The 12,738-nt window shown below is 43.1% G+C and overlaps 1 protein-coding gene across 2 annotated transcripts in view; it reads right to left on the bottom strand.

Annotated features, from left to right (window-relative positions):
• Positions 1 to 6,438: 6,438 nt before the first annotated feature.
• Positions 6,439 to 12,738, bottom strand: part of GALNT15 (polypeptide N-acetylgalactosaminyltransferase 15) — a 46,339-nt gene continuing 40,039 nt past the window's right edge. For both annotated transcript variants that reach the window (XM_019435713.2, XM_019435723.2), the window contains exons 9-10: positions 10,939 to 11,082; positions 6,439 to 8,489 (exon numbers count right to left, since the gene is read on the bottom strand). In XM_019435713.2, coding sequence (XP_019291258.2) covers positions 8,343 to 8,489; positions 10,939 to 11,082 — 291 coding nt within the window. In that variant the 3' untranslated portion in view covers positions 6,439 to 8,342. The remainder of the gene's footprint in view (positions 8,490 to 10,938; positions 11,083 to 12,738) is intronic.

The raw sequence follows: 12,738 nt of genomic DNA, 5'->3' as shown, positions 1-12,738 counted from the left end.
GGGAAAATAATTGTTATTTACAAATTTAGGTCTGTTTTGTGTCCCACTTGGCTAACGTATCAAAGGACACATTTGCTTCCTTTCCTGGAATTGTTTTTGAAATCCCTCTGCCTTCCCAGAAACTGAAGAGTACATATCCAACTCTGCCTGAGCCTGTGCTGACATAATATGCGTGAAGATGATATTTTGCAATTTTCTGATTCACGGGTGATTCATCAAGGTCATCAGAGCTAACAGTTCAGAAAACACATGGGTCAAGGACCTGGAAACGTTCTTGGCACATAGTAGGTATTCAAGAAATATGTATAGTTTTTTAATTTGGAAAGTGACCCTAAGAGTCTAGAATTCACTCTGGAAAGAGCATTATAATTTGGGTTTATAACAGTAAACATACCACCCAGACACTTAACTTTGTCTGGGTGCAAATCTAAAGCCCAGCCATTGAAATTTCTGGATTTTTCATTGCATTGCATTGCTTTCAGAGCACAGAAAGATTTAAACTTTTCCAACTCAGCACTCATGGGTATCGGCCAGATGCTCTTACCTTCTGTGGTTACTGACTGGCCTAAGAGGGAGCAGATTAGAACCAAGGGGTTGGAGGATTTTGTCGTAAGCCCCCGCCTTATGGAAAAGCCTTGAGAAAATCCAGAGCCCCCTTGACATGATCACATAATAGCTTTCCTGCTCATGGGAAGCAGATGGGGTTAATAGGCTGTAACTTGTTTTCAGCAAAATTCCCAGGCATCTTCCTGTATCATATACTCCCATATGATCTACAACAAAGGAAGGAAATCATTATGAATCCCATGGGAAGATGCCCCCTCTCATTTTTATAAGCCATGCTTACTTGCTTTTTATGTCTCTTTTTAAAAAGCAAATAGAAACCTGCCTCTCAGAGACAGAAATAAAGGAAAAGAGCTTTGTTGGATGGTACTTTGGGGCCACATTTTCCCCTAAAATGTGTGTAATAAGAGAGATCAGAACACTTTTGCTTCATAGAATATCTGACCAATTGTGGTAGTAGAGGGTAAGATCCAGATGGCAGGTACCCTTATGCCTTCCTTTTAGCCAAAAAATGAGTAAACTGAGCTGGGTCTGGGGCAATTAAAGACTACCACTTTGGACAGGAAGCAAAGAGACCTGACCAGCTGGGAGGGCCGTTGCTCAAACAAATATGTGAAGGGATGTTGTTGCTGGGCAAAGAGCTGGAACCTCAAGGAGACAGTAGTGGCTCTGTGCAAACCAGCCCACCACCTAGAGCTATGTGCAAGGCCCTCCCATGGAGAGTGGTCAAGGATATTCTCAGGGGCGCCTGGGTGGTTCAGTCGGTTGAGCATCCAGCTCTTGATTTCAGCACAGGTCATGATCCCAGGGTTGTGGGATCGAGCTCCGCATGGGCTCTGTGCTGAGTGTGGAACCTGCTTAAGATTCCCTCTCTCTCTCTGTCTCTCTGTCTCTGTCTATGTCTCTCTCTGTCTACTCCTCTCCCCTTCTTGTGCTCTTGTGCTCTCTCTCAAAAAGAAAAAAAAAAAGGTATTCTCCAAGAGTTGACTAAAGAAGTAATGACATTCCCAATGAATAGTAAGAACGGGGGCTTCTCATCCTTCTATTACTTTAAGCATCTGAGTAACAGGGGGGAAGAAACAGGATCTCTCCAAAATAGAAGTCAACAGGCCTCAACTGTGGCTTCCATCTGGGTACCCAGCTCTATGGAGCTATGTGTCCCTTGTGCGTTGGTGAAGGCTCACTGGACAATGACACGTAGGCTCAGCAGTGTGGAGAGCAGAACACTAGGTTATAAGGTAGAGATGGGGTTGGACAGCTCTAGCCCTGTCCTTGAGGGTGGGGAGGAGGAGGCACCCCAGGATCTTTGTTTTATCTGGAGTCAGCCTTGGATATGCCAACACTGACACTTGAAGGGGCATGATGGGCTGGCAGCCCCAAACATAGGTTATAACAGGCAGGAGGCATCACTGGGCCTGGCCTTTAAACCTGCATTATGGACCTGTGCTGGCCTCGGAGCACAAGGAGTGAGGTTTGCTGGCCTGGTGCACCCCCGGGACTCAGGCCAAGCTTTTGGAAATCACTTTATTCTGCTTGCCTTTTGCTGTTTGTGTTTTGAAGTCTGGTGAACTTGGATGTCAGGGAAGAGAGTTTATAGAAATACCCAAAGGTTATTGCTCTTGCCCATGTAAGAGCTTGTATCTGATTGTCTCCAAATCCCAGCTGCAAGAGAATTGTGTCAGGGAAGGGAGGGGGTGTGTGCATTGCCCTTTGTGAGTGTCTTCATCACAATAATGAAACTACAGTAACAAATTTCATCTGTTAGCACAATTTAATCCTGTTTGCTCAGCTAAAATGCGGAGAGTTGCTCTTTGCTTCTTAGCAGCCTCCCACATTGCTGTTCTTGCAGCCTGTGTGCTCGTTAAGAAAGCTTGTTCTGCCTAACCTCTGGGGACAACGAAGGCCCCTGGAATCTGTAGGTCCCCGGAAGAAAGAAGGCTATGGGCTGAATGTCAATGTTTTATGTTTTTATTAAGAAAAAAAAAAAAGATTTATTTGTTCCTATTTCTTTCTAAAAAGGATTGAGGTCTGCTTACAGTGAGAACATATGCTGTATATTGTTTTCCCCTTTTGTTTTTCTTTGCTCTTTTGTTATTTATAGTACAGAAATATTTTACTTTTACATTTTTCAAGCATACTCACAATTTCTTTGGTAATATTTTTCTGTTTTTTGAAATCTATAATTTATCTCCTTCTGCAGCTGGGTCAAAAACTCTATTCCAGGGGGGTGGCAGAGTATGGTTATGCACCAAGTCTGGTTTTCTTTTTTTTTATATATTTATTTATTTATTTTTGACAGAGAGTGAGGGAGAGAATGAGTGGGGGAGGGGCAGAAAGAGAGGGAGACACAGAATCCCAAGCAGGCTCCAGGCTCTGAGCTGTCAGCACAGAGCCTGATGCTGAGCTCAAACTCATGAACCTCGAGATCATGACCTGAGCTGAAGTCAGACGCTCAACCAACTGAACCACCCAGGCGCCCTGAGCCAAGTCTGTGTTTGTAAGTAAAATTTGATTGGGACACAGCCATACTCACGTGTTTATTGTTGTCCGTGGCTGCTTTTGTGCTACAGTGGCGGATGTGAGTAGTTGTGATAGACCGTAGGCCCCGCAATGCCAAAAATATACTGTCTAGCCCTGTAGAGGCAAAGTTTGCTGACCCCTACTCTAGTTCACAATCTAATATAATTTTAACACGTTATCTTGTCTCATTGAATTTATCCTTATTGACACGGTGTGGTGGCCAGACTTATATTGGTTCTTCTCTATACTGATGTTTCCCCACTTCCCCTGAGCGTCCAGTCTCACTGGTATCTATCCAACCTGCAAAGGCCGCTCTCTTTCCTCTCTGTCCCAGACGGGTTTCTCAGCCCTGTTCCTTCCCATCCTCCAACACGGCACACATGTCAGTATGTAAGCCTTGGCTAAAAGTTTCAGGTGAAAATAAGGAAACATGTTTATATTGAGGACTAATCACCTAACTCTGAAAATCCCTCTGGCAAACCCTCCTGCCCCCACTGGAAATCCCTCCTGGATCATCTTGCTCTTCAGGACTTTACCATATCATTTGGCCCATCTCTTCCTCAATACCCCCTTGTATCCGGATCCCCCTCATTTTATCATGGAGAACAATCACGCTCTCCACTCCTATCTTACTAGTATGCCTGCACATCCTCTAACGCTGGTATGCACCAGTTATTGGAAAATAACTAGAATATGAAAGAGAGCATTTTGTGTGTATGTGTGAGATTCAGGAGGAACCTGGGCCTCCCTAGGCTTTAGGCTCCTACAAGGAAGAATACCAGTTAGTGGAATACTTGTGGCCTCTCTCTATGCCTCAGTCATTTTCCCCTAGGGATGAAGGATGTCTACCATTATTGATATGTTTGGGATAAGGACTGAGGATGTTTCCCCTTCCTCAGTCCCTCCCTCCTGAGACACAGCTGCCTAGAGGTCCATACCCTGGTCTTGCAGCTCAGTGGGATAAGCTCAGCTCAAGGGAGTGGGGCATCTGGTACATGGGGTAGGATTACTGAAAAAGAGTGGAATTGATGAAGGGCACCTGGGTTGCTCAGCTGGTTAAGCATCCGACTCTTGGTTTTAGCTCAGGTCATGATCTCACAGTTCTTGAGATCGAGCCCCATGTCGGGCCCTGTGCTGGCAATGCAGAGCCTGCTTGGCATTCTCTCTCCCTCTCTGGGCCCCTCCCCACTTGTGCTCTCTCTCTCTCTCTCTGTCTCTCAAAATAAATTAATTAATTAACTTTTTAAAAAAGAGTGGAATTGATAAGCAGGGTAATTCCTGCAGATGGAAGCTTTTGGAGGGTCAGGCCGTGTATCTTAAGGTGGGTTTTCCCATTAAGAGACACTGAAATAAGGATTTGAGTGTAAGCAGTTTACCTGCACCAGTAGGGAGTGGGAAGGAGATGTGGCCCATTAAAGATGTATTATAAAGCCAGCTACCACTGTGGGTGATTAGAGTAATCCCACAGTAAGCTGTAGGAAATGGTATGGAATTTACACCTCAGAGTTATCCTATTGTAGAGGATGAGGGAGCTGAGGCATCTATACTCCCAGCAGTCATTGATTGAGGACCGCTCCCTGGGGATGACTTTCTGGCCTGCCCCACATCATAAAGCAGCCTTCTTCAGCTTTTAGGAAAAACCCTCAGGCAAAGAAATGCAGATACTGACAGTTGGAAGTTCTTCAGGGGCTCCCTGAAGCTGTAAGGCCAGAGGGAGGTGGGAGGGACCAGAATACTCTATGTCACTACCAGAGACTCTGATGTTGAAGGGTGGATTTGGCATCTCATCTCCTTAGTTGTGCTTTATCTTTATTGTGCAACTCAAGGATTGAGGGAATCAAATTTCAGGCTTTGGCAGAATTTGTTTACTGATCATCTAATCTTATGACTATTAGATGTGGCTAGTTTTCAGAGGTCACAGGTCCCGGCCCATCTCCCAAGGGTCCCCTACAGCTGCCTGTCTGTAGGTCCTCTGTAGATAGGGCTACCTGCCTGCCAGACCGCAGCTGTCTCCTCAAGACAAGGGCTGTATTCCCATGACTAGCAGCCGCACTTCCAGCAGCACCAATCATCCCATGTCCACGTGAAGTGGCATTTCTACTCCTTCCTATCCTGGAGTCTTCCAGGAGAGAAGCGAGGGCTGAGAAGAGCTGAAAAACGGAGCAACTAATTGATGTGATCCGTGCTCCAAAAATCCTTTGGAGAAACCGATAGTGTTCATTCCATCAAGATTAGTCAGTTGTACTTGGTAATGGAAGGGCATAGAGGGCCAGAAGGAGGAAAGGGAGAGTCAGAGAAAAGCTGCCACAGGAGCATGGATGCTGTAAAAACAGCTTTGATCAGAGATGAGAAAAAGAGAAGCTGAAGGCAAGATAAGGAAAGCAAGGAAATCACAACATAACCATGGACCAAACAGCAAGAACAACAAAAAAAGTAAAGAACTCTCCTGGTCAAAAGAGCAGAACTAGTAGACAGAATGAGAAGGAGGAAAAGTATCGAGGGGAGAAAGGAAAAGGAATTACATTGAACAAGGTGTATTGTCCTACATCATATAGGATCAAACCATCCTGCCATGTGGATTCAAAAAAAGATCTGTGAGAAGCAAAGAATAGTTCAAGAACTGGTCCAATGAGGACTCTCCTAGTTCCAAGTAACAACAGAAGACTACTGGAAATGTTTAAATGTTTGCTACTCAGAGAGTGGTCCACAGATCAGCATCAGCATCCCCTGGGAGCTCATTAGGAATATAGAATCTCAGGCCCCACCCTAGACCTACCAAATCAGAATCTGCATACAATCCCTAGCTGATTTGTGAGCACAGTGAAATTTGAGGCCTGCTGGGTTAAATCAAAATATTAAGAGATGTCTCATGGACTCTGAGGACAAGGATCTAGCAAGACCTTGAGAACAAACTGGAACCAGCAACTTGAATACTATCAAGATATTCCATCTATCTCTTGCTTCTCCTTCTGAACAATAAAGTCCAATCATAAAAGTGAAGATCAAACTCTTGGGAATCAAATCTTCCAATTGTCAGTTTTCTCTACTTTTAAAATGATCATTGTGGATAAAATCAAAGCAGAATCCACAGAGAACAGAATTTGAACACTTGGTTACACTGTGAGGAGAAGGTTGAATTTCTATTAGAACTAAATGGAGACATCTGTTTTGTTTAAATTAAGGATCTGTAAGTATCAGCCAGGGACCAAGTTGACAGCCATTTCTATAATAAAGCAATAAATCATGGGGATGGTTAAGGAAGCAAGGAACCCCACATTCTCACTTTGTTCAACCAATTAAGCAATAAGCCATCTGGGTCCTTTTGTTAATTACTGTCAAACACAACTCACACAATTGAATTCTGCCTTTTATTTAATTATATTAATTTATTCCAGCAACTTCAAACACAATGCCAATAATTAAGTTCATTTAAAAAAATAGAGGTCTTGTTTAATTTTTATTTTGCAACTATTAATACCATTTACAAGGTTGACATCTGAGAATGTTTAGCTCCATCTCAGTCTCAGGATGTTAGGGGAATTTGCTTTAAATATAATCGTGTCTGAAGGAAGAAGACAGTGTCCAAAATCTCTTCTCTCAATGGGATGATGAATCTATCCAGATCAGCACTATCCAAATAAAACTGTTTGCAGTGATAGAATGTTCTATATCTGTGCTCTCCAATACAGTAGCCACTAGGCACAGGAAGCTATTGAGCACTAGAGATGTGACCAATACAACTGAGGAACTGAGTTTTAATTTTTTTTTTTTTAATTCTAATGAACTTACATTTAAACAGCCACGTGCAGCTAATGGCTACCGTAGACAGCACAGGTCTGGAGCGTATTCTAAGGAGGGAGAAGTGCAGCAGGCCATTGACTTAAGCTGGTAGAAAAAAATATGTTAATTATGATAGGCCTTGTTTAGAAACCCTCACTTCCTACCTACTTTTTCTTATTTGAAATGCACTGAGTTCTGAGACAGCCCAGAGGAGATCAGTATCTTCAAAGGGAGGTTTCCTAGCTGACCATGTGAAGAGTAAACTCCACCTGGAGGAGAAATGGGCATAAATGGTGTCTTCTTAACAGCAGAACCAACCCCACTCCACAGCTCTTTATGGACAAACTAGGTAGGCCAGGTCACAGCCAGGAGAGCCTTTCAGCTCTTGCTAGCACTGGCTCTGCTCTAGCAGAGGCACGCTCTTCCCACAGTTGTGGACATTCAACCTGCAGGCACATTTGGGGGACTGGGGCTCAGAGATGGCCACATCAGCCCTAACGAACATTAACTCCCAACTCTGGTTCCTCTCATGTGAATTTGGGCTCAGATGCTGGCATTCCCTACTGTGGAGGTTTGCCTCTTTGCAGAGGTTGCTATTTGTGATCCAGTCCATGCAAACCCTGTAACAGGGCATCAGGAGAGCTTCTCCACTGTATACACCTTGTTATTGGGAATGCTTAGTCTGAGCTGACCCAACGCCAATGACTAATGAGAAATACATTGCATGAGATTCTGGTTGGGGTTAACCAAGCTAGAGAAGGGCTAGGGCAGGGTGAATGGAGGTAGAAAGTCAGGAGGAAATTCTCATTTACATGAAAACATCCTATTCCAGGTGTGCTGACTCTTTCCAGCTGCCAGGCTGAGCTGGAGAATTGGGTCAAAGCTTTTCCATCTTCTCTTCAACCCCGTTCTTTGCTCAGTGGCTTCCCTTCCTTCTTCTGAGCTATGGCTCAACCAGTGAACATGGAATTTGTCCTAATGAACTTAATCCAAAGTTTTGGGGATGTCAGGCCTTTACACCCTTCTCACACTTTAACTTTCATGGTTGGCTACACAGATAGTTCAAGGTAAGGCCATTTGCAAAAATATTATCAACCGGATGTATGTATCCTGGAGGTGTTGCCCAAGACGGTCCATGCCTCTCCTTTGTCAGAGATAAAAGCAATTCTCAAGTGCACGATGGAAAACAAAATAAAACAAACAACAATCTTCTGTACTACGTAATGACCATCATCCAGTGATAAAGACAATGAGACAATGAATCCTTTTTTTTTTTTTTTTTCTAAAACAGCCAACAGTCAATGCAATAAGGGGCGAGAAGGAAAGACTTTCTATACTCATTCATGGAGTTTTCTTCTCTACTATCACCAGGAGCGCAAACACAAAAGGGTCAGCTTCATGAAATATATATGCTCTTTTAGTTCCCTTGGGGATGAACTGAAATGGCTAAACTTCTCTTTTCCCTTTGACACAGGCATTCATCGTTCATCCACAGTGTAGACGTTGTCAAATCGCCACAGCTGGCTGGCTTTTCCATCACACTGGCGCAGGTACAAATCTTTGCTGTTTTCCTGCACCACAGCTTCCATGCATTTCCCAGAAAGAATGTGAACAATCATTCCATTCTGAAAAAACAGAAAAGACGAGGGAAAAAAGTCATTTCCCTGTAATCAGTAGGCAAAGAAGGATATTTCTAAGATTTGTGTTAATCATTACGAGAATTACAGAGGTGGTGTGAACTCGCCTAGTAAAGAACTGCATTATGTTGGTTAGTGTAAAAATAATTTAGGTAAATATATATAATATAAATATATTATGAATATAAATATCATTTGAAACCTTGAGATCATTAATTCAATTACTTTATTGAGATTGTATAATTGTGCCATTTCTTAGTTCTGTTTAGTAACATGCCAGTGTATAGAGCATGTTCAGTCTTTATACCATATTGGTGAAATTCATTGTTATCACTGTGCTTGTACATTTCTGCTTTCAAAATGATTTAGTCTGATCTCTGCCCACGGTGACTCCTGCAATTTAGTACTGTTGCCACCACGTCGCAGTAGAGAGTAAAAGCTCAAGGATACACTGAGGGCCCAAGGCAGCCATGTTTCAAAGACTATAGCTGCCTCCTGCTCAAAGTCCACCAGACTTAATACTGAATCTAGCCATCCCTTCTTCAACAAAAAATTGATTTCTTTATGAAAAGTTAAACATTTTAACCAACAATGCCGATAATGTCCATTTGTTTATGTACTTTTGAGATAGAATTCACATACCATAATATTTACTCCTTTAAAGTATACAACTGATGGTTTTTAGTATATTCACAGAGTATATGCAACCATCACTGTAAAAAGAAACCCACTATCATTAGCAATCACTTCCTGTCCCTCCCTTCCAGCCACTGGAAATCACTAATTTGCTTTCTATATTTATGAATTTGTTTATTCTGGACATTTCCTAGAAAGGTAGTCATATAATAGACAGCCTTTTGTGATTGACTTCTTTCACTTTGTATGATATCTTCAAGGGTCATCCATGTTGTAGCATACATGTTACCTAATTTTTTTTCTTTGTATTGTAGTAAAAATAGATAAGATAAAACTTACCATTGTAACTGTTTTTTTTTTAATTTTTTTTTTAACATTTATTTATTTTTGAGACAGAGAGAGACAGAGCATGAATGGGGGAGGGGCAGAGAGAGAGGGAGACACAGAATCCAAAACAGGCTCCAGGCTCTGAGCTGTCAGCACAGAGCCCGATGCGGGGCTTGAACTCACAGACTGTGAGATCATGACCTGAGCTGAAGTCGGACGCTTAACCGACTGAGCCACCCAGGCGCCCCCATTGTAACCATTTTAAAGGGTAAAGTTCAGTAGTATTAAGTATATTCACATTGTTGTGAAACATATATTCAGGACTTTTTCATCTTTCAAAACTGAAAGTCTATTATTTATTAACCAACTCTCCTCTCCCCCCATTCCCTGGTCAACACTATTTACTTTCTGTTTCTATGAATTTGACTATTTTAGATACCTTATTTAGGTGGAATCTTACAGAATTTGTCCTTTTGTGACACATTTATTTCACTTAGTGTGATGTCCTCAAGGTTCATCCATGTTGTAGCATGTGATCCTTTTAAGGCTGAATAGTATTCCATTATACATACACACACACACATACATACATACACATACATATACATACATACATACCACATTTTGTTTATCTATTCACCCATCGCTGAATGTTTGGGTTGCTTCTACCTCTTGGCTATTGTAAATAGTGCTACTATGAACAGTAGCTGAATGATAATACTTTTTAATGTTTATTTATTCTTAGAGAGAGAGAGAGCACAAGCAGGGTAGGGGCAGAGAGAGAAGGAGACAGAGGACCCAAAGCAGACTCTGCACTGACAGCACAGACCCTGATGTGGGGCTTTAACTCATGAGCCATGAGATCATGACCTGAGCAGAAATCGGATGCTTAGCCGACTGAGCCACCCATGTGCCCCATAATACTTTTTTAAAGTCTTAGGTTTTAATGCCTGAAATATATTGGGTATATCTTACTCACTAATCTTGTACTTATTATTTTAACATGCTGTTTCTAAGATGTATCTTATCCACAGGACTTGGTTAGAATGATCCAAGACGTCTTTGAGCATGTATGGGCCCTAAGTCTTAGGTTCACTTGTCACCAAGTAGAGAAGGAAGGGCCTTTCTGTTGCTCCTAAACCACACCACTGAGGTAGTTGGCTGCTTCTGTAACATGCTCCCTGGTCTTACTGGTGACCTGAGCTAATAAACTTCAAAAAGGGACCATCTCTTCTCTCTGCCACGATCATGGTCAGAGCTTTACAGAGACATGGCAAATGAGTACACTTTAAGATGCTTGTGGTCCAACTTTGCTACAATGTTGGCTTTACTTCCTCCTGAGGCCTTAATGCCAGGTCACTAAGTTCAACAATAGGGGCTCTGGCCTGTATGGTACTATCTGACCCCTTAGAAGACCCTGGGCCACAGTCCCAGCTAGAGGCACTGCTGAGCCCTTCCTGGACAGATTACTTACCTCTTGGAAGTCCCAGTGCTGTTGATGGATAGCAGGCCCTTCCTCGGTGCAGTTCTGAAGAGTCACCTGCTCTTGCCTGATGTCAAGACACAGGTGCTGTGGGCTGCCAAAGTGTATCTCCTTCCTGCCGGTGTGCTTCAGGTGCTGGGACAGAGGGGATGTTTGTTAGCACAGCTAGGAGACCTTCTCCAAAGCTGGAGATGAAAGAAGGGGAGTTCACAATGGGGCTGACGTCAAGTGGCAATCTTTAGATTCTCTTAGAGTCAGCCAACACCGTATCTCATAGCCGAATCCACATGTGCAATGCCAGACTGGACCAAGCCTCTGAAATCTGCACGTGCCAGCTGCTGTCGCATTCATATTTCTACACTGTGGCATGTTTCTCCATTAGTCTCTCTTACTGCATCATGGTGAGGCCATAAAAGAGTGCCGTGTGTTGTGTGAGTGCCCTACCGCAAGAGCACATGAGGAGCACTTCTGAGGCCCAAGGGATCTCTTTCTGGAGAGAGCTGACCTGGCCTGTCACCTGGCCCAAAACAAATTGTCTGTTGCATCTGATGACTCTCACTCAAGGTCATTTTTTTCCTCCAGTGTTTTATACGATTCGATTGTGCATATCTTTGCAGAGGGGCTCTCACTGTAGGAAGCCTGTGTGCCCTGGCCGGAGAGCACACTCTGACAAAACCAATTTCTGTTTATTCCTGCCAAGTGCAACCTGAGTGGATCTTATATTAATTTTGCGGTTGGGAGGCAGTGTTGCCCTCAGTGATCTGCGCATTCACATGGGGCCTCGCGCTTAGAAGGGGTTAGTGTTCTTGGTTTAATGTATTTGGTTTAATGCTCTCCTGTTACTATCTTGAAATCCTTTTTGTTTTTGTTTTTGGTTTTGTTTTGTTTTGTTTTGTTTTTTGAGATAAGGCACAAGTGAAAGAAGGGCAGAGAGAGAGGAAAAAGAGAGAGAGAGAAAGGCAGGGCTCACCTGATGTGGGGCTCAAACCCACGAACTGTGAAATCATAACCTGAGCCAAAGTTAGATGCTTAACCAATTGAGCCACCCAGGCGCCCTATCTTGAAATTCTTTTTTTTTTTTTTTTTTAACGTTTACTATATTTGAGAGAGAGTGTGAGCAAGGGAGGGGCAGAGAGAGAGACGACACAGAATCCGAGGCAGGCTCCAGGCTCTGAGCTGTCAGCACAGAGCCCCACGTGGGCCTCCGACTCATGAACTGTGAGATCATGACCTGAGCCAAAGTCAGATGCTTAACCGACTGAGCCACCCAGGTGCCCCAAGATGTTACACAGTTTTGAAATTCTTAATAATTGTTGAACTGTGGGCTCCACATTTTCACTTTGCGCTGGGCCCCAAAATTAGATAGCCATTCCCGCTTGAGGATTCTCACACCACACAGTTCATATAAATTTGAATCCTACACCCATATTAGATGCAGACTTGTGGTTAAAAAAATTTTTAAGAGTGATTTTATCCTATACAAAGACCCTGTGGAGACAGACAAGCTTCCTTGTCATCTTCCTGTGGCAGTGGGTGGATTTTTCTAGTCAAACTTTTCACAGGTAAGTTACTCTTTGAAGGTCAAAGCTGGCTTTCTATGGCATCTCATTTCCAACTTCTCATCTGTCAAAGGCTGCAAGTAGGCTCTCACTGACTACTGCATGTAGCTAATGGCTCATGTATCCTGAGGCAGGATAGCTTGGCCAATGCCCTGTGGCTCTATTTTCAGATGCCTCTTGATTTGTGGCCCCTGGAGATTTCCCTTTGTTACAAATTCACTTACTTATGTGT

This window comes from Panthera pardus, unplaced genomic scaffold (genome assembly GCF_024362965.1).
Source record: "Panthera pardus isolate Hobbes unplaced genomic scaffold, ASM2436296v1 HiC_scaffold_16, whole genome shotgun sequence".
NCBI lineage: Eukaryota > Metazoa > Chordata > Mammalia > Carnivora > Felidae > Panthera > Panthera pardus.
This window is presented reverse-complemented; position numbering and strand designations above follow the sequence as displayed.